Here is a 22469-nt window from a genome sequence, read left to right on the forward strand (position 1 = left end):
CCTGTTCATCTCAGAATGTCCTCAGCATCGGGAGGTGGTATAGCGTGGGGTTTGCAGGCATTACGCTCTAGCATTTTGGGTAGGCAAACTCAGAGGCAGTGCAGCTGCTCTGTTGAATACCCATGGCAGCAGAGGTGCATGCCTCTGTCGTAGATAAAGGTGGTAGTCGTACCCTTGAGGGATATGGCTATTGCTGTGCAAAGGGTCTCCCCTGTGGGAAATACCCTGGGAATCAGTCAGGTTTATGACACCAGAAGCAGCAGCTTATCACATGGGGTTGTCACTCATTGGTTTTATCGTATAAAATGTAATCAAAAATGCCACCCAAAAAATCTCAATGGATGTAAACAGATAAAAATGATACAGAGCAAAACGGACATATCATGGTAGTTTTCACTGTGAATACAAATTCCTCACCTGTGATGTGGTATTTACTGCGTTGTTTCAGATATAAAAGAAGATCCATTTTTTAAAAAACAATTGTAATAGAAAAAATAGTTTCTGCAGCCCATTTGGATGAACAAGCCCACATCACTACCAGTTAGGCATGTCAGGTGATAAACTTGCCAGCTAGCTTTAGTCATTTTAAGAATGCTTGAAATTTTTAGCAATTTTGAGAAATTACTTGTTTTGCTATATCAACTATGTGAATTTCTGTGAGCTGTAAATCCATGTAGGTCCTCTTTTAAACATATATTGCTTTAAGTGAGCCAAGGGTTCTTGGGCTCACTATTGAAATAGTAGGAAAGTGTGGGAAAGTCTCATTTTCTTGCTGAAAACAAAGGCTAAATCTCCCTCTCTTTGCTTTAGTGGTAATGACCCATGGGCTGAGAAAACCTAGAGTGAGAGAAGGGGGGTGCCTTTTTCTGATGATCTTCTAGAGTTTCTGCTCTTCCCAAAGTACCACAGTGGTACCGTGACATAATGATACTGAGGACATGTCTCTACCAGAGTGTTCTGTGAGTGAGTTCTATAATACTTCTTTTTCCTTTCTGTCACTCCTTTCTGGAAAAAAAAAAAAAAAAGATAAATAATAATACACAAATAAGATTATTTCTGTGTGGAAAATATAATTTCTAAATTAAATTTATATGTCTTCAAGGAAGAAGAATTCCTCAGACCCTGTTTCCTCCATCCTGCCTTCACCAGTAGCCTCTCTTAAATCAAACTGGTACCCATTAATGTGTTCTGCACCAACTCTTAACATCTTAAAAACTTACTCAGCTGCACTGATATATACTTTGTCTGTATCTGTCCTTGCTTTGGGACAGATTTTCATTCTCCTCTCTCCTGCCATTCTACATCACTGTGTGATATTCAGATTTCTGATGACAAGTTGCAAGATTGCTAAAAGCTCTCCTCTTAGTCCAATCTACTGTGTTAGTCATTGAAGATGAAATTTGGGTGTACAATTTCTATAAGTCAAGGAAGATTTTCCTATATTCTTGTTTTAGTTTGTTTTATTCTTTTCTCCCCCGCCACCAGTAATTTCTCTTCAGGGACATAGATGTTTTATCATCCATTTTTTCCCTCCTATCCCATTTTAAGGGAGTGCCTTAAAGTTATGAAAATTGCATTGAAAGACTAATGCCTTCCAGTGTACTTTCACTTTGGCAGCAACACTGTGGAGAACATACATTCCATAAGTCTTTTGCTTTTTGCTCCAAAAGACACAAAAAAGAAACATGCATTCTTATGCCACCAAGCTATGCACTGATGTCTTGTTACTACATCATATCCACGTACATGGCTGCCACGTAGCTGCAGGTTATTATGACTTTTTTTGTGTCACTAAAGTGTTTTGCTTGCAACATAGTGTTTCAGCCCTGACATGCAGCTCCCAGTGAGCTGTTCAGGTGCTTGTTTGGAACCCCAATCCCCTGACCCTCTGTCCCCCCCAAAAAATAAAGGAGTTCAGTGTCAGAAAACTTGAGATGCATCCTTGGGGCTATCAGAAGAATACGGTAGAGGGGTAGAATAAATAATAATAAGAGATGTTTTTGGGAAGTAATCTGAAAGTCAACATAGTAGAGAGGAAAATATTAGGCAGGAGTGTGTTCCTATGTCCAGGCGAAGTGACTTTGTGTGTACCCTCTTCATTATCTTTTTGGTAAGAGATGAGTGCCTCGGTAGTCCACATTACATTGCCAATGTGTATCTTAAGTTTCTTTCTGAAAAGATCTGAAAAATAACTAAGTAATTGAGAGAAAACCTTAAAATATTATTATTTTGGACATCTATATGCACTTGGTTTTCCCTAAAGTTGATATTAAAAATTGAAATGCTATGGATAGCGTACATCCTATATTGTTGTCATCTTTGATTCTTTTTCATACATTTAAGGTTTTTTATTTTTCTTTTTTTAAACAAATGTGGATAAGCCTTGCAACTCTCAGTTAGATCACATGTGATCCAGGTAAATTCCTCCTATCCTGTGTTGTGAAAAAAAATGTGCATTGCATAAAAGCTGATCCAGCAAATAGATTTAAAACACAGATACATACTTGAGGATTGTCATTATTGCTTTTAAAAAATATGCAAATGTATGCACTTCTTTGAAGGAAGAGAACACTAACATCTTTAATAAAATATTACTTGGGCTTTGTTTTTATTGCTTGGCTCGCTTTGATTTAAAAAGATGCTATTAGTAACATGTCTGATTTGCCTTATTGCCTCAAAACCCCCAAATAAGATTAGACTAGAAAAGCCTTCCTTTCATTATTGATGTTTGCTTAATTATTCCATTTTTAAAAGGGCATATTATAAAATTGTTTTCATATCTACCAGAATAAACCTTCACCGTTCCTTAAATCCCCAGGTGTATATCTGTTAAATCCTCTCACTGGTCACCTGTTCATATAAGAAGGTATGTGGGAGCAAGTTTCACAATGAAACTATATTATTATGCAATATAGTAATACACATTGCAAGCCAGACTGCATTTATTTATAACCACTTTTTCAAAATAATTTTTCTTTTTTTCTACACTGCATTCCCATTACAGAGCACTCTCTCCATATTGTTCTTGCACAGTACATTTCAACCACTAATCTGACAAAAGAAGATGCATTCAAAAATTAAGTATTGCACAACACGCAGTTTCCTTTGTTCAGAAAGACCGGACAGTTCCTTATGATTAACAAAGTACGTGAGTAAGTATTGTTTTTATAAATACTAATTTATTTAATAAAAATACAAAAATATAAATATACATATATAAAAATATCATGATGAATCAACACACAGACATTCTTTAACTCAATAAATATGGCAGTAATATTAATCTTTTTTAAAGTATATTTTTGAGATTATGTTACAATGCAGGTGCACACTGTCCCAGCTAGTAGGAAAGGTAATGCAAAGCAATTAAAAAAAATTAAGTTTCCACCTCATTATTAAAGGCACAAAAAGCCTTTTATTGTCTTTTCATTGTCAATAAAAACCTTTCATCAGAGGTTTCTAGGCAGAGAGGGTGAATTATAGATTTTTTAAAATCTAAATCATTCATATTCATTCACGTTGACTTATTGATTAAGCAAACCCCTACTAAGACAACACCTATTTTTTGTAAATTTTTTATTCCCAAGTAAGAGAGAGTAGGCCACTTTATCTAGTAACATAGACATGAATTCCACTAACACTGACCAGGTCACAGATTACTTTCTCAGTCTCGATCACTGTCCTCGCCACCATACATATCTGCTAGTTTTTTAAACCGAGGTCCCCAGTCACTGAGGTAATCATAGTCTTGGTTGCCCTCCGTGGTAAGCGACTCCAGGGAGCTGAGTGAATTTGCTATGGAATCATTTCCTTCGTAGGCATATGTTGCTAGTGAATCATAGGGAGGGGCAGCTGGGTCTAAATCATTTTCCTTTAACCTTCTATGAATAAAATCTTGGACATCAATGTTTTCCCAAAGAGGTGCAGTCCGTCTTATCTGAAATATAGTTTCTGGGATAACATCTCTTCTCATCTTGCTTTCCTCTCTTGCTTCTGGATTTCTCAGTGTGCCAATGTCAAAAGCCTGGGTGTCTTCTTCCCCACCTCCTTCATCGTTGTAGGTCACAATGTTATCCCGAACATCGTCCTTTGAGATAATCAAGGGTTCTTTCTTCCTCTGTCTCTTGAGAGCCGTAAACAAGACAACTAATACTGAAAGGAAACAAAGGATGAATGCAGAAATGGGTAGTTAAAAATTAAATAAATGAGCTAATATGTTGCATTTTCTGTTGAACTGGAAAAGTTTTAAAGCTGGGGTGGGATTTTTAGTAGGGAAAGAGTGATAAAAGCTCTCTCCAAGCTGAAGTTAGTAAGGAAAAATATTAATGATTTTATAGTAGTCAAAAACTTATGCTTTTTTAAACCTACGGGAGCAATGATTAAAATATTATGTATTGGAAATAGAGATACAATTAGGCTGAAGTTGAAAAGCAGACAATGTCTTAAAATATATCATCCTACTAGGGTTTGACTTTGATTTTAGTTTTTTTGAAGTACTGCCTTCCTGGCAGTCACTAAGGGTGATTTCATCAAATGTAGTTGAATCTCCTTGGCAAAAGTAATTCACACTCTTGAAAGCTAGTGATTTAGGTATTCCTAAGTGCCTAATTCACTTTTGAAAATGGGATCTACAGGTCCTTCTGAAAATAAGAACCTGAAGACCTTCAGCTATCAATACTATTGACAAAACTATTTTTGGCTTCAATGACTGCAAGGATTGAAATCTAATCTTTGCTACTAAATGTTTCTTTTAAAAAACATGATCCCCCTAGTTTAAGAAATGTTGGTTGAATAACCCTTCCTTTTGGAGAGGTAAAGATTGACACAAAAATGAACCTCTACAGAGGGAGATGAAAAACTGAAGTTAAGATTTGTAAATACATTCTAGCTGGAGTAAATAGGAGAGGCCAGCGAGATCATCTGTCAATGAGGCATAAGAATGGTCGCCGAACCACACGTTGCAGCAGCGCTGAGCACTTCTGTAGAGTCTTAGGAGCAAAGCTTTTACTCTGAGTGACTTGAGTACTGGTGAATAAAAGGGAAGACTGGACGTGCTGCGGGTAGGGAGAGGGGAACTGGGATCTTCCACATGCCATGGTACAATGCTGTGAAGGTAAATGCTGTTCTGTTTTGTTTGCGGGTTTTGTATCTGTACAGGAACCTTTTTTTTTCAAGTTTTCCTAATGCTAGACAAGTAATAGCCCACTTAAGTAAGTTTAAGAACTTCATATACAAGAGTAGGGCAGATCACTAAAAGGTTATTATGAAGAAGTGTCTTTTACAGCCAGGTACTTAAAATGTCTCTGCTATTTTGGGCATGATGACACCAGTCCACTATCCTAGAACACTACATCCTGTTGAACAATCAGATAAGGTGCTGAGAATCACAGCAGCTGTAGACTAACAATTCTGTTTAAATGCTTTTCAGCCCTGTGCTGCTCTGGCTTCACTTGTGTCTGTAGCACTAAGTAGTGCAGGGTCCCTAACCTTGGGGCACTTCTCTGGTAAGCGAAACATGTGAGTTGCAATTTTTATGTACTTAACGCCAGGTTATGAGCTAGCATTTATCCTAGTTTCTTCTCATATCACGTCATCTTTCTAATGCTTCTGCTCTCCAACCACCCATCTAACTTCTGTGCTCGCACTTTATTTAATCAGCTGCTCTTACGACCACTTGCAAGCAGTTGAACATTTCTCTTCTATGCTTTTGAGCTAAATATTTCCTAAGTATAAAAATTACAAATCATTCATGATTAAATAGCTAGTATAATTGATAATTTTTTAATCACTGAGAAACTTATCATTCAGCTTTAGGAATATGATTTTAAAGTCCTGGTTCCAAATGAAGATCTGTTTATAACACAAAATATTTCTCAAATGAGCATGGTATCTAAAACTGACCATAGATTTTCATATTTATTTCACCTAAATAACATTGATAGTCTCAGTCTTGTCACACATTCTTCTGAATAGTGTGATGACAAACAGCCCATAGTAGCTCCCTCTCCCTCTCCCAGCTCCTTCATCTTAGAAAACAATTGGTTAAAAAAAAAAAAAAGACAACATCAAGTATGAAATATTGTTCTGCAGGGTTGTGTGAATAAGGGGTCGAAGAACGTCAGGGGTCTAGAAGTGACCAGACCTTTGCCTAGTCAATGAAACCTCTCATCGCAGGTACTTACCCAGCAGGATAATGATGCAGAGGAGGATGGCAACCAGTGCGCCGGTGCTGAGGCCGGCAGGGAGGAGCAAGGCCTCAGCGTTGCAGGACTGCATGTTCCCCCGGCTGTCGCAGGCACACACGCGAATGGTCAGCGTGCCGGTGCTGCTCTGGATCGGGTAGTCATTGTCAAATATTATGACTGGCAGGAGATAGGTACTCATCTTACTACGGCTGTATCCGTTTCTTCTAGTCATAATTCCTGCTGTGTTATCTAGAATGGAAAAGCAAAATAAAGAAATGTTAGTGGATAAAGTTTTATGTAGTATTGGGGCTGGGGGGGGAAGAGGATGGTGCTGGTCAGCAGTTACCTTTGTTGTCTACAATGGAGAAGTTTGGATGAACAGCAAATTCTGGCACCAACTCAAAGAAAAATCTGTGTCCTGGAGGAGGCTCGTCTTTGTCAACTGCACTCACAGTCTGTATCAGCTATAAAGAAAACAGTATTTCATGCTATTTTAGAAATCTTGTGTTTGAAATAAGGTCTCTGCTTTTTATGTCCAGTAAAAATCCAATTAATCTCTATCTGAAGACACAAACTGATGTCCTAAGCCAAATGTTCCCCGCATAAACACAGGAGAGGTTACAGTAAGCAAGTTGTTGTTTTATTGCTTAAACACGTAGCGGGGGATGAAAAAAGGGCCAGTCCTCACTGCAAGATAGCCGTGTGCTTTGATTTCTACTCCATATCTTGCAGTGATACAGAAACAATTGCCCTCCTGAATAAGCCGTAAACCTCCTGTGGCCTCATGTAGCAATGGCACAGAATGGTGTATAAACCGGTTTTTAAGTGGGTCTAATTCCCAGTCCACCCCATCTGCTCCTGACAATAAATTGGAGTACTGTGCTGGCAGGGTGCTCAGTTCTCCTGAGGTAATAAAAAGAGATGCTTTACTCCCTCCTAAATTGAAATCTCTGGCTGTGGAGCTTTATAGCTGTCCTAACAAGGCCACTCAAGTCCAGCTGGGAAGGAGTGATGATAGTGCCAGCATCGGGGCAGAGTACCATGGACTGAAAAAGAGAGGCTTGAGCGTTGTCTCTAGATCGCACAGGCTTCCCTGTCACGTCAAAACATGTGCAAATATGTGTCTCGTGTATATATAGACACACATATACACTAGCAATTTGACTTTCTATCTGTCCACTGCTAGACTGCTGGATAGAGGCTAAGGAAAAGAGCTACAGAACTGAGGAAGGAAAAGCTACCTGGGAATAGCTGTGGTTCGTGAAACGACTCGCAACAGTTAGCGCCGTGCCAGGTTGCCTGAGTCGTAGTAACTCCTGGAGCCGTATCAATGACTGCTACGGCCTTTGCACTCCCCAGTGGGTATTGCACTGGAGAGTGACCCATATTCCACCTTGGCTTGCAAGAACGTGTTTGAGTTCAGTCACAAGATGATGAGCTTGGTGGCATGAGAATGGGAGTAAGCTTCAACTGAGGATGCTGCAACTCGGTACAGGCGAGTTCCTACGGCACCTAAACTTAAAGGCAGAGAGAGCTCAGCAGCCAGACTTGTTTCCTTCAAAGCCATGAGGGACCCAATGCCTGTCTTGAGGTTTTCAAGTGTTTCCAGTGTGTAGGGTGTCTTGAAGTCCCACAGAAATCAAAGCCACTTGTTATCAAAGGCTTACTTCGCAGCTTGTTTTTCTGATATTTCCAGGGAAAGTACAGCATGACTTCTTCAAGACATACAGTAATTGACAAGTAACACTGATATGATTTTTAAGCTTTGCAGCAATCAAGTAAGGAATGCCTTTTTCTTATGTACTTTCTCTGAACACCAGCTTCAATGGGACCTGAGGATACAGTTAAATTTTGGAGGGTATTTAGCATCTCTCAGGATGGAACGCTGCACTAGACAAGCATAATTATAGGGCTACCAAAAATACTGAAGTGTTTTCCTTACTGTATCCTTCAGAAACCTGCTGCTGTTAGTGCTGTACTGCACAATGAGTATTTGGCCCATTTGTTCTAGTTAATTTTGGAATAATTTTATTGCAGCTAAAATTAATAAGCTGTTATTAAAAAAAAACCAAACAAAACCCCGAACAGTAGAGAGGTCTGAGTTTCGCTCACTCATTTCCCAGCAGCTCCTTCTAAAACAACCACAAGATTTTTTTTTGTCATTTTCTTTTTATTTTTGAGGCATATTGAGGAACTTGAAAGGTAATTTGTGAACATCAGCCTTATATAAGAGGATGTGACTATGCTGAAGGCAGGATTATGCAGTTTTTCCAAGTGTGATCAGAATAATAACTACTTATTAAGGCCTCTTCACTTTTAAAGCATTTGATGATCATTGCTCTTTAGATTTTTTTATTTTTTTTTTTAAAGTTTTAGCTGTTTCCTAAGATTATCCAAATCCCTGTTTATGGCAAAGTAGCCTATTCAGTATGTTGCCGAGTCTCTGATTATGCCAACATTTTTCCAATATCCCATTGCTTTTCTCTTTGCCATAATCTGGCCGAGAGTGGCAATGCAGAGAGCAAGACCAGGATAGTGCTTAGTTTTAGTTTTGCATTGTTTAATGCAAAAATGTAATATTGCTACCAAAACCAATTTCCTTCTGATAGGACTAAAATACCAAATTGAAATGAGAAAATTTCCCTCTCACATTTTTACAAGTTAGAAAAGACAGAAAAACTGTAAAAGTACCAAAGAGAAGAGAGAGAATTAGAATAAGTGATAATATTTGTGCAATTACTTGCTGAAAAACTCAAAAAGAAAATATCCTGATATAATAGCTACCAGAAATTGCAGTTGAGTATCTTGGGGCTTTTTGAGATGTAATCAGTGGGATGTTTGTAGGATCTGGATTTGATTCCCTTCATGTGCAAATCACATGGAGGAGGACAATTGTGCCAGGCATAGAGGAACCTAATTACATTGAAAACTTATTGTTGAGAGTAAGGCTGAAGAAGAAGAAAAAAAAAAAACCAGAAAAAACCCTTATTACCTGCTCTAACTATTGGCTGCATCAATTGAGAACTAGCTGTTCTTCCACCAGGAAAGATGGGAGAATAAAAGAACAATGAGACAGGATGATTGCAGGTGAATTTTTCCAAATGATGAATAGGTGAAAGGAAATTAGAAATGTTATCTAATTAAGGTTTTTTTTTCAGTTATACAGCTGTAAATAAAAGAGAATCGTTAATGATAATCACTGCAGAAATGAAAGAGATGTGGCTATTTTTATTTTAAGTATCACAGTTATAGGAAAAAATGTAGCACTGTTTCATGTACATTTTGTAATTTCATGTTGGAAATGTATTCTTCCATTTTGAAGCAGTTATGGACATTGAGTTATGATCTCTCTTCACCAGGAGTTCAGAGAAAGATCTCTGACACTGTAAGATTTATGAGGGAAGAGTTATTTCAAGAAAATGACATTTACTCAAATATATTTCAAGCATATCAGGCTTAGGTAAGATAAAAAGCATTCTCATTTTTTTCTTTCTTCCATAGTTTCCCATGTGAATAAGCACGATTTGGAAAATAGAGCATTACTGTCGTTATTTTGAGGGTTGCGTGTGCATGTGCATGTGCACTTCTGTGTGTTTGAAGAAACAGTCTCATACTCTTGAGTGGATCTTATTGGGTAAATTCAAGTTTTTAGGGGTCACTTGTCTTTGAGGGTACTGAATATTTAAACTTAGGCATTGACATAAAGTTTTCTTTTTTACACTGAGGACAAAGTGGTTGTAGCACCTTGACAATTTAAGATGAGTTGTGAATGAGGAATTATTCCAACTGGAAAAATTTCTTGAAGAATTTATTTCATTATGAAGCCAAAGATTCTGTTAAAGGGTTTGGACCTATTTCCCATTGGCATAATTTCTTCAAAAGTGGAAATTGTTTGGTTATAATACTGTTTTGTAGGTTTGGGTTTTTTTCTCCTGGATACTGTGTTTTTAAGGCCATGACTTACACCACAGATGAAATTGTGATTGTAGTTTATGTTCAGGCTATTTTATAGCTATTCATACTCATCTCTGAAAAAGTGATTGGGGATGAATAGACTGCCTAGTAACGGATTCCTTCCATATATCTGGTACATCCCTAGGTGTAGCCTGCTCTTCAGTTTTCTTCAAGCTGTTTTAAAGACAGAAAGCGAGTAAAAGCTAGGTGGGGGCATTCTAAAATAACAAGGGTCCCTGTGCACTTCAGAGCATGCCCTTACTGTTCCTGAGGCTGCATCTGTGGACACAGAGAGCTGCACAAGTAGGAGACTTGGGTCGTGGGATCAGCCTTGGGACTGCCTCTAAAAGGAATATAGGAATCATTAAAGCAAATGTTAAGCTAGTAGTGCATCTTTAACGAAGGTCAGCACCAGCTAGCCACTCTTTAGATGGGCTTTTCCACCTGTGCTGGCTTGGCGTGTCATGCGAATAAACCACAGTTGCACATTGGCTCCAGGGTACACCCTTTAAAAACGCAGCAGCATGCTTCAGACAGATTCTTGAAAGGTTCATTGAAGAAAGCTGAACAAGATGAGGTCTATGGGTGGACAGATCCAATATATTTTCAGGTTAAAAATTTCTAATAATAAAACAAATTTTGAGACAAATAGAATTTCTGCAACATAATCTTCTGCTGCTTCTTTTCAAAACACCATCATATTGGTGGTAGCTATCATATTTTTAAACCTTTTTTCCAAAATTCCTTCCTTTAAAATTCATTATAAATAAGACAGCGAAAAATAATGTCACTTTCAGAGGAATTTAAAGATGGTCTGCTGTTGTAGACAGTGCCTTTCTGAAGTTTTAAAAGAATGTGATTGTCATATAGCATGAAAATTGTACTTCCAATCTCAGAGAAGTAAGACCACTGGAGACAGGTGTTGTTATGCTAGAGATACAGTAACAGCTGCTGAATTCTGTTGTTTCTTGTATGTGATTGTAGATATGCAGAGGAGTAGGCCTTCAATCCACTTGAATCATTTGGGCTTTTGTTCTTGTTATATTATGCTCTTAGTTAAACCTGGATATTGTACAACAGAGAAATTTCTCAAATGGCATTTATCTACTTTCAGCTGCGTCTGAGGTAAGACTTAAAAAATAGCTCTAGGCACTTGCGAAAGGAATGTTCAGGACATTTTGCTGTGTTTTTTTTTGTCTGACGCTTTTTTTCAGAAGTCATATAGGAGAGAACAGAACAAATCCTGGATCTTGGAGCACTGGCCTTGTCATTCTTGAAACTGATTAAACTTGTTTTGTGCTGCAAATATTTCCCAACGTACCTGGAAAGATCTCACCACTTCGTCTGCAATAAACTATGAAAAAAACATATTGTGAGAGAGACTGCACTTTTGACAATCATCAGAATGTAGTAATGTGCAAATGCTGGGGGGAATGGTGGAAAAGCAACTTGTGTTTCTCCTGTCCTTTCTTTCTCTTGCCCCTTTTCCTGCCTGTATGATCTGGTAGGGCCAATCACTAACTAATCTTGAATGTATTAATAACACAGCATACTGTAAGTGTGTTGGATGAAGATTTTGTAGAAGATTTCGCAGTGGCTGCATTTCTCTAGGAGTGAAGTAATAATATAGTCCAAGTGTCCCCACATGGAAGTGTTGCAAAATCGATCCAGCTGTCAGTGGATGCCCATCTTGTCATTTTGCGGCTTGAGTGATCACACATGTTCAGGCACAATTCTAGCCCATACACCTGTATGGTGCTAGCTGCAGAAAGCAGCCTCCATCATATGTGTGTAAGCTTGAATAGACCTTTGATCTTCATGCTTTATCTCTTAAGAAATGTTCTGAAATGCCTGCCACTTAACAAAGCTTCATGTTTGGTAATGCAAAACAGTTTGGTTTTCAAGTCTTGTCTCTGTTCCACAAATATGTTGGTAGTTTTGAAGCAGGACTGAACGCTTATCAGAAGTTGGAAAATTCCCCATTGAACTCCAATTCTTGCTTCAAAAGAGAGACAGGCTATTAGCATGGCTCTCTCACTAAATCAAGCCAATGAGTGTCTACCCTGAGAACGCAGCTACAATGTATAAATAACCGGTAACTGATAATTAGCAATGGCCACATGAAAAATGTGATTTCTGTCTGCTCTGTCTGAAAAGGGGAGGGGAGGTATGGAGACTAATGAAAAGAAAAATCTGCCAGCTTTCTACAGGAAGAAATAAACTCTTTCTGTGTTCTGATGTCTGAGAGCCCCTGAATGGCAGGAAAGAATATAGCATCAGTGCAAAAAAAGCAACGCAGGTTATTTTCTTAAATATTATTATTGATGGGTATTGAAATTAGCTAAATTGTTACTAGCAAATTGTTCAGTTAAATCAGTCTCCTTTTCAAGTAAATCTTCCTGGTTTCCATGGAGAGGACTCATCCTCTAATCCAGCTAAAAAGACCCAATTAATTCCCGTGACAAGGGCATGAGAGAACTTGTACCAGAGCCTTCCCCACAACAGTCCCTGGGGCACGCCATCAAAGGATTAGGGATTTCTAAATTGTGCGACAGGAAGGCTGCATCATACTTTTCTTTAGCCTGTGTATTAGCCGGTGGAACGGGACTCGCATGGTGACAAATCTGTTCCAGCCTAATGAATGTAGTTGTTTATGCACCTCCAGTGATAATGTTTCTCCCCAGTCATACCATTGTTGTTTGGAGACAAAAGAGTGGCAGGGGAGGAGGAGCGACTGGAGGATTTTCTTTCCTTTGACCCTCCTAAGGCTATCTGAAAAACACAGCGAATGCCGCCTCTAATATCTGCTGATGTTGAAAATGAGTAATGTCACTTGGCGGCAAAGAGCAATATTTGATCATTCTGACTGCTTCCTGATGCACCTGAGATTTAGAGAGCCGTGTGATTAATAGCTGGGCCCAATTTAAAAAAAAAAAAATTAAAAATTAACTAAATGTATCTATCTTCTCAGTCTGGCTCTCCTGCTATGGGCACCAGATGTAGAAGCACTGCTGTGATGTGTCAAGAAGCAATAATGATTCTAATAAGACAGCTGCTTTAGGTAATCTCTAAAATGAGGTAGAGTAGTACTAAATGAACACAACATGATTCTATATCTTTATTGTATTATAGGGGGACTGCTAAACATGAGCAATACAGACTATCTGGAACGTAGCATCCTTGGCCAAAATATTCAAGTTTGTATCTCTATATTCACTGCTATTTTTCGGCACCAAAATAAAAGTAGTCTCATGTACTGAAGGTAATCTCTTTTCTGAAATACTTAGTCAACTATATGTAAATGTCCAGATATGAACTCAGATGCCTGTCTTGAGGAACCCAATTGTTAACAAATAGAATAACGATCTGGATGTCTCATTATTCTGCAGCTACACTTGATGCACACTGTCTTTCTAGTATTTCTGTGGATTTTTCCAATTAGGGAAAATAATTCCTGGAATTACATTGGTACACTAGATGTAAGGGAGGTCTGAATGACAATATGCTTATCTAATGGGCCTCTGTCATCTCTGTTGTTAGAAAAGCACAGAGTTTACCAGAAAGGTAAATGAAATTTTATACATTAATGGATATTTCATCAAGTATGCTAGCCTAGATGGAAATTGGGTTGAGGAAACTGACAAGCAGTATACCTGGATTGAACCTCGTTCATATATATGTCAAAACCTGTCTTTGCTGGTTGATAAAATTGCACATGATTAATTTCAATGAAACCTTCATTTGTAAGCTTTGGAACCTTTCTTTGTATTATTAAAGTACAGTCACTTTACTATCAGTCATTATATGGAGATTTTAAGGTTTATTTGTCTCAGTTTCATCTCATGCAAAGAGATTTTGTTGCACAGACAGAATTTAGGTCATATGCCAGCTGTTTGAAATTAATGGCTAGAATTATCTGAATGTATTACACCTGGAAAAAACGCTTATAAATCATAAAACAAAACTACGAGGGTACAATAACCAGAAGTTTAGGGAATTTTTGCTCATTCCGTAAGTCTTGATATGTATTCTTATGTGACAGTTTATGTCACTGGTTAAGACGCAATGTTCTGATCATAAAGCTCAGTTGTTTTGAAAGGTGCTCCTTGCTCATTTTTCTGATATTGTAATTCCTTCCACTGTTTTAATTTAATTCATCACTGTCTTTGATATGCATATTCCTCTATTTATGTCATTTGCATCAAAAATAGTAAGACTTTCTTGAAAAAGAATTAAAATAATGGTCAAATACCTTTTCAAAGCCAAGTCATTTCACTCAAAGTATCCTCTGTCTTTTTAACCCACTTACTTAGATTCTAGTATTAAGTACAATGAATGAAAAATAAGTAGAATTGAATGCAAACTCCAGCAATCCACTGTATCCTCTTTTTTCCCTTTTTTGATCTCTCTCTTTTTTTTTTTTTCCTTTGGTCTGTTAAACCATTCATGAAACATCATTTGAATTGCAACTGGTAAATTGCATGTTCTTGCTCTGTCTAGAGTTCTGCAGGACCTGATCTGAAATTCCAGCCTCATCTCAGGTACCATCTGTGCTACTCTCAGTGCAACCCCTGTGACTATGTTGAATACAACACTGGAAACATGAGCATGCTTCCTCACGTGTATCCATATCCCCCAGCTTTCTAACACCTATGAGTGTTGTAGGGTCACTGTGCTCTAAGGAAAACCAAAACATTCTACATTCTGATCCTTTCCACATACTTTCCATGAAGTTAGCCAGCTTTGGTTGGATGAAGTCAGCATAAAACTATTGAGACACAAGGACAGAACTAAGCTGAGTTTAAGGCTCCATCCTGGCCTCTCTCTGCTAAAGTAGGAACCCACTCAGATCTGTACTAGCAAAAATAATGATCTCAAGCTTCTTCTTCCACTCAAAAATGCATGAGTCTAGAGAAGAGGCTCGTGCATGGACTTAGGCCCATGCTTGAAAGACAATCTCGAGGTACCGAGTCTGCTATTAAATCCAGTTCTTTGGTAAATATTTTCAGAATTAAATATCAGCAAAACATACATCTTTCTTCACAAGATTTAAAACTGAAAGGCTGACTGGCGCTAGCATAAATAGGTGTTGGTGGTAGCAGCAGTAATATTAAAAGATTTCTGTAATATCCTGGCTCTGAGTTCTGTGGGTCTGCCTGCTTTCTCAGTTCCTAGTTATCACTTTATTTTCTCTACAAATCTTGTTATTGTCTTTTTAGATTGTTACAGAATTTGCGAGATAGTTTAGAAAGGGATATACATGAGCTTTGACCAAATTCAACTCAATTCCAAATTGAAGTTTAATTTACAATGGAAAGAGTTATATTATCTTTTATTTTTGTAAAAGTTTATTTTTCACATCTCCTTTACTGAAGCATAATAAAAGATTTTCCTGCTTTATGTACTTGAAGGTGTGGCTACATTATCTAAGGCTCTTAAAAAAATCCAGAAGGAAATGGAATTATCAAACAGTATAAATGGTTTTGTAGCATTATATATAACTAGTTCTGAAAAATATTTTCTGATATTAGGAATGAATAAACATCTTAAAGTACAGGTTTGTATTATATGTTATGTTATTATACTGGGGTAAAGTCCTGCCTCTTTTATCTCCTCCTTTTTTGAATCAACTGGTAGTTTCTGTAGAAGATAGGAAATAAAGAGGCTGGGTTGGTTTGCAGTTGTTCAAATTAAGATACGTTGAAGTCTTCATTATGGTATTCCAGGAGAGTTTCATTACAAGTTCTTCAGTAACGTAAGTATTTGTTTACCTGTCCTGCTTTTGCATTTTCACAGACAAATGTTTCATAGTATTTGGCAAATTCTGGTGCATGATCATTTATGTCTAAAATCCGGATGAAGACAGGTATCTGGCTACTTTGTTTAGGATTATCTGAAACAAGAAAATTATTTATATTACAATACAAAGATTTACAGTCTATGTCCATGAAAAGACCTGAAATTATCTAATATATTTTTTCAAATAGACATTAGAAATATCAATTTTTCTTGATTATACTAAAACAATTATGTTTCATTTTCTGCTGATTTACATTCCATATGCATAAAAGCCTTATTTATATTTGAAACAAATTGTTCTATTATAGTATATATATTTTGAAGTAATATAAAGTATACTTAAATTGATTTGCATTAAAAACAGGTCACTGAGTTATTATTGACTTGTATTCCATACATCAGTGCAGTAAATGATTCATTGCAAAAGCTGTTTCCTGAGGTTGAGCTGTCAAGAACATTTACTTTTCCAATCAGTAAAGCAGTTAAACAGTGTCAGTCAATAACAACATCACAAAAAAAAACCCAAACCAACAAAAAGTTGTCCTTTCTCCACAAAATCTAAAACCCAAACCAAAACAAGGACATATGTAGATGTTATCATCAATTGGTCTTCACAAACTTGACCTCTAAGGTCAAGCTATTGCTGGAGATTAATCTCATAGTACAGATATTGAAAATGGACACCATATTTGATCAAACAATGAAAAAGCATTTATGATGAAAAAGTATCGGTCTTTCTGAAAATGGGGATATAATCCCTCTCTCCATATTACCCGACTCCCAGACTATTAAGCACATAGAGTGCTAGGGAATCTATAGGGAGAACGAAGGAAGGAAGAAAAGTTTTCCCCTAGAATCGGTGTCTCTGTTTCCCCTCTGATGACTCTTATCAGTTGGCTGGAAAGAAAAGGCAGGCACGAGACATCCAGATCTAAAAGGGTCCAACAGAATAGTAAAGAATCCAGGTGAAAGATTTAGGGCTAGGGTCTGCTTCAGACATGGAGAGGAAAGAATTTCCTCTAATCTTGGCTTCAGATGAAGCCATTTCCTGACATAAGTTAAAGCAGTTGAGGTAAAGCATAATTCTTCCCCTGTTTACAGTGATCATTCTGACAATGTGTTATTTGTCTGTCATAGACAACTTTTTTTACCAAGGATTTTTCCAAAGACTTAGCTTAGGATAAAGCCAGTGCATCACACCTGCACCAAATTATTTGCTGGGAATTCTCAGGGAACCAGTTAACTTGTCTAATATATACTGTACACGGTTTTGCTGAGCCTGAGAATTCCAAATTCTCTTTTCATAAATGGGCAAAGATAATCTTAAAGTAGTAAACTGAACTTTTAGATGTGCATTTAAAGATACTCTGCCCATTGATAATATCTGAATAAGGGCAAAACTAATGAAACAAGATAAATCATAGATACTGTAGAATTTCAGTCGTTTCTCAGTTCTAATGTTCTTCTGAGATAAACGATCTCCAACTTACTGATTTCAGATGCTATGACAGTGATGTTGTGCCAAGGAGTTTCTTCCCGATCAAGTGGCTTTGAGATGAATAAGGATCCATTTCCTGAATAGATGTTGAATATTCTGTCAAGGTCAGTGTGTCGATCCACAGAATATCTGTCAAGATACAGTACAACTGAGCATCACTATCTCCTGTTACAGTCTCTAGTTTAGCTCACAGCCACCTCTAAAAGTTTTCTACTTTTAACTGTGGTGAATCAAGAATGTTTTTTTACAATTAACCTAAGCTTTCCTGTAGCTGCCTGAGTGCAGCATGTTACAAATACTGAGAAACAATTTTTTAAGACCAGCAAGAAGGATGAAGACCAAACTAAGTACGTGGTCAGTTTGTTGGATTCATATTTGAAATTACATTTTAGCTTATAAAGTGTATGCTGGGATAACAACTAAAAGTCAACATTCTTAGATAATATTTTTGCAAATTAATTGCTTCTTGGAGAACTCAGTCATCAAAGGACACACATTGCAGATATAACTAAGTATCAATTTATACAAGATATTTTTGAGATATCACAAGGAGCATCAAAATCACCAGAAAAATCTTTGGCTTAATTGTTGTTTAAGATGAAAGTTCTTAAAACCTTATTTTATGACACTTGTGTTTGCTTTTTCTTTCCCAGCAAGGAAAAACTTGTTTTACAGGTGTTTTTTAATTAGTCTAGTAGTTACCAGTCACTATCAGGTTAAATTTATACATAGACTACTTAAAAATATTTTATTTTCTTCCTCCTCTCACACCTCCTACCTCAAACCGTACTGCTGCAGGACATAACAGTCTTGTTCAGAAATGCAGAAATCAGGTTTCCTAATCAGTTGCATGGTTAATACACAAATTTCAGTGCTGTGTTTGTCACAGCAGATAATAATAGCAGATGGCTAACAATTACAGCAATTTCACAGCACTGAACTCTTACCGCTCATCGTTATGACTTTCTCGCAATCATTTCTTATTTAATAATGTGATCATTAAATAGTTAAGCTATGGAACATGGTAGACAATGTCATGTCTAGGGGATTATGAACATACAGAAGGCTGACTGCTATCAACTAGCAGGGAGCGTAGAAGTACACCATTTTGAGTATTTTACATAACTTTGCCACTGGAAACATGGTATAAAAGCATAATCTTATGAACAGTTTGGTAAAATTACTGGAACATGATGCCAGTTAAATGCTGACCTCTCCTTTCTTTTTAGTTGATGCCTATAGGCTGTCCTTCAGAAGCATACCATGCCCTGTTAACTGTGCTTTCACAAGCTCCCATGGATATTTGTCTGCTTGACACTTTTCAGTAGCCCCTATGTGCTCAATTACTCAAGTGCCCCCCTATTACATTGCACTCTCATCACTGTGCAGGAGATTTGACCCACATCTAAAGCATTTTATATTGTGTAATGGCTTACTTTATTGCATTCTTTGTTATATCTGGATCTTGGGCTACAACCTGCCCAATAATGCTTCCTTCCTTGGCATCTTCATCTACCTCTATTAAATACCAGGGTCTGCTGAATACTGGAGGTTCATCTATGTCTTCCACAGAAATTTTGACAAAAGCCATGTCTTTGAATGGCCCCAGCTGAAGAAAACGAGGATCAGGATGAGTGTTGGTTGCTTCCACTCTTAACGTGTATAACATCTTGTTTTCAAAATCCAGATGCTGGAGAGCAAATAATAATAGTAAAGGAAATTGTGTCACTTTACAAGAAATGTGAATAAGTTTTATAATGCTGAATTAGAAGTGTAGGCATTTTTAGGAGCAAAAGCTCTAGAATTTAATGCATCTTGGAGAAGATAGAGTATATTAGGGCTTGCTCTAGGTATAAGAAAAATGAGGAGTATTATAGGGCAGCAAGGCAATTATGATCCCTCTGCCTACTACTTGTTCAGATTCCTGGAAAACCAGAAGGGGTCAATCTATAGTAAAACAGAAAGAGAGAAAGAAATGGGGAAGCTGGACTCAATCCACGAGTAGGAGTTGGTAAAGGTCTTATTTGTTTCATCTCATTGGTAGGAATAAGAACAATTATCGCAGCTCTTAAATGCTCTCTGTCCTACTTCTTTTTTCCATACTCCTCCCCATTACCATCTACCCTTACCTATTTTGCATCAGGAGCAACTCAGACCTGTCCCTGGCCTCCATGTTTCAGAGTGAAAAGAAAAACTATGAAGTCTGATTTCCAATCTCTCTGAGATTTATATTATGCATATCCATATATGCATATGTATATAGAGATTCATATGTGCACATATATAAATGCCTGCACATACATAAAGATACGTGTTTCCATATATATGTGTATAGATCTATATTATATATATGTAGATATCAATTAATTGTTACTGATAGGTTTAGTAAGAAAAGAACAGAAAATAGTGTTCAGAGTTTAACAGGCTGAACACTAAAAAGCAACCAATAAATCTGTCAGAGATGGTATTTTGAATTAAATTTCTGCTCATGTCTTTGCTCTTTAAACTTCCATTGACGTTATGTGTAACAACTTAAGTTTCACCAAGTTTGGACTTAAACCAAGACAGATTTTAGGTACCGGAGATACCTGACTGTTGGACAGACTAGAGAGGGACAGTTTAGCCTTGGAGGTGTAAGTTCCTCAAACTTCAGATGAGCCTCCAATCCTTGTGAGCCTTACTGCAGCATTCAGCTGACAAACCCCACTTTAAACTGAACCCCTCCAGGTTTTCACAGCCCGAATTTGAAAGTACTGTGTGTGAGAATATATATATCGAACAGACAGCAGCCACTGAAATATTGCTTTATGTGAAGTGACATGCCAGTAAATTTCCCTTGAGACTTGAAAATAACAGATATCTGCTGAAGAAAGAGAAGAACAAAACTAATACAACAACTCCTTGGCAGCCTGACCCCTGTGAAATCTACCCTCCCTTCCCCTGGAAAAAGAAAAATAACTGTAACACCTGGAGAGCTAAGTACATATAAAAGAGAGGGAGAAAAAATAAACCTTTTTGACAGTTATAATCCCTTCCTGTGTGTCCTTGTCAGTGACGATATCAAACATGTCTGATCCATCCCCATTGGAGATGCTATACTCAATCTCTGCATTTTCACCCACATCAGGGTCATTGGCTTTAATTCTGCCAAGAGGAGTCCCAGGTGGTGCAGACTCAGGAGAGCTGAACTGATAGGTGCCTGGAAGAGCGAAATCAAGCATTTATTGTTTTGAGAAGCTTTGGTCTTCTGAATAATAAACATCTTCAATTTCACCTGGATTTTTAAAGTAACTTGAAGTTTGAAACAATTTACTATGATGACTAACAGCATTTTCTTAAACTTTAAAACAGGATTTGGAGTTGATTGACAAACTGTCACAAAAATTTCAAGTGATTCTTCAAAGCCATTTAGTACTGTGCTTTTAATTTTTTAATTTTTTTTTTTTTTTTTCTTCTTCAGCTCTAAGGAGCAGAGAAGATCAACAATAAAGCACCAGTTCTAACCTTGATTATTTAACAGCACATACATTTTTTTTCTCTCAGTTTTTTAGAAATGTTCCCAGATATATTTAGTAGTAGGGGATTTTGTTTTGTTTTCTCAAAGCACAAGACTTGTAGAAACCAGTGTGGATTTTGAAAAGAGACTAAAATAGAATAGACTTTTTTTTTATTCTTTTGAAAAATATATTCAAGATTTGTAGGTGTTCTGTGTGAAAGTAATTCATTCATCTGTTATTGGTAATACATACTAAAGAGTCATGGTAAAGAGAATTTGGATACATGTTCATGTTAATTGCTATAGTTAATTGAAATGCAGATACATTCAGATTTTCTTTCATTTACTCTGCATATACTTTTTGTGCTCTTTCAATGGTTGGTTTCATTTAATGTTTTTATAATCAGGGTTGGCTAGAAAGAATTCTGATTACACAGACTTTAATCTTGCCTATGTGTATGAAAAGTGAATTTATATGTATTTTCTGACAACATTTGCAAGAAAAATGTAATTATAAAGACATACTGTTGCAGAAAAAATATTAATGGGATGGTTTTCTTGACCAGTCAGAACCAGTCAATGAAGACCTTTCATCACTAGCAAGACACAAATGTTTCTAAATCAGTATTTTCAGTTATTTCTTACCAAGAAAATGTAAAAAAAAGAAATCTGATATATTCAGCATTTTACATGTGGCAACCCAGAATGTGATGTTTCTTTTGATGTGTTTTCTCATGTAAATTAATATTAATTTACTGAGTGGAATACTAGTATTGGAAAAATAACTTAATAATCTGACAAAATTAGCACCTGATAAAATGCACAATCCTCATCTGAAGGGTCCAATAAGAATGTGTATAGTTGTATTGACTTGTAGTGAAGCACAGTCAAGTATCTTTCTTGCAAGTAGCCTATTTCCTATATTTACATGTCCTTTGCTTTCTTTTAAGACACTTAAAACTAATCTTGAAAGAAGAGCATCATAAGGAGCAAAGGCTAAGGAGACTGAAAACACTAAGTTATTTTGCAGTTCTATGCATTTTTCATTCTTTATTTTTTTAATTTAATTTAATTTAATTTAATTTAATTCAGCAACAACACTTACAATGCAATGTTCTACACTGCAGTCTAATTTAGGTTCAAGAATTCTCATTTGCCAAAATAGTATGGGCTATATAATGCCATACATGTTTAAGCAGTATCCTCTTCTGAAGTCAAACAGGAAGGTTGGTTAAAAATTGCTGTTTGAGTTTGCCATGTGAAGGTTATTCTCAGCAAGTAAACTCTGAGTGTGAATTCAAATTATATTTTCTTTATAAGGAATGCAGTACTTCCTCTCCTCTCTCTTTTTAAAAAGCAATCTGTTATCATGAATAGAGATAAAAAACTTATATGCAATTTCAAGAATCCTTTCTCCCACACTGCCAGAATTTTCTAATATTGTAGAAAATCTGTTCTAGGTTGACCTGTTTATACTATTCTGAGTGTACTTATTGGCATGGTACTGAAGTGCTTTTCAAATTTCTTCAAGTCCAGG

The 22469-nt window shown here is 36.9% G+C and overlaps 1 protein-coding gene across 1 annotated transcript in view; it reads right to left on the reverse strand.

The window, feature by feature from the left end:
* Nucleotides 1-2924: 2924 nt before the first annotated feature.
* CDH9 (cadherin 9) overlaps nucleotides 2925-22469 on the reverse strand; it is a 95436-nt gene continuing 75891 nt past the window's right edge. Inside the window, exons 6-12 of the mRNA XM_069808920.1 lie at nucleotides 20448-20635; nucleotides 18873-19126; nucleotides 17429-17565; nucleotides 15911-16032; nucleotides 6532-6649; nucleotides 6183-6434; nucleotides 2925-4152 (exon numbers count right to left, since the gene is read on the reverse strand). Coding sequence (XP_069665021.1) covers nucleotides 3665-4152; nucleotides 6183-6434; nucleotides 6532-6649; nucleotides 15911-16032; nucleotides 17429-17565; nucleotides 18873-19126; nucleotides 20448-20635 — 1559 coding nt within the window. The 3' untranslated portion in view covers nucleotides 2925-3664. The remainder of the gene's footprint in view (nucleotides 4153-6182; nucleotides 6435-6531; nucleotides 6650-15910; nucleotides 16033-17428; nucleotides 17566-18872; nucleotides 19127-20447; nucleotides 20636-22469) is intronic.

The sequence above is a fragment of the Haliaeetus albicilla genome, chromosome 21 (genome assembly GCF_947461875.1).
Source record: "Haliaeetus albicilla chromosome 21, bHalAlb1.1, whole genome shotgun sequence".
Classification (NCBI taxonomy): Eukaryota; Metazoa; Chordata; class Aves; order Accipitriformes; family Accipitridae; genus Haliaeetus; species Haliaeetus albicilla.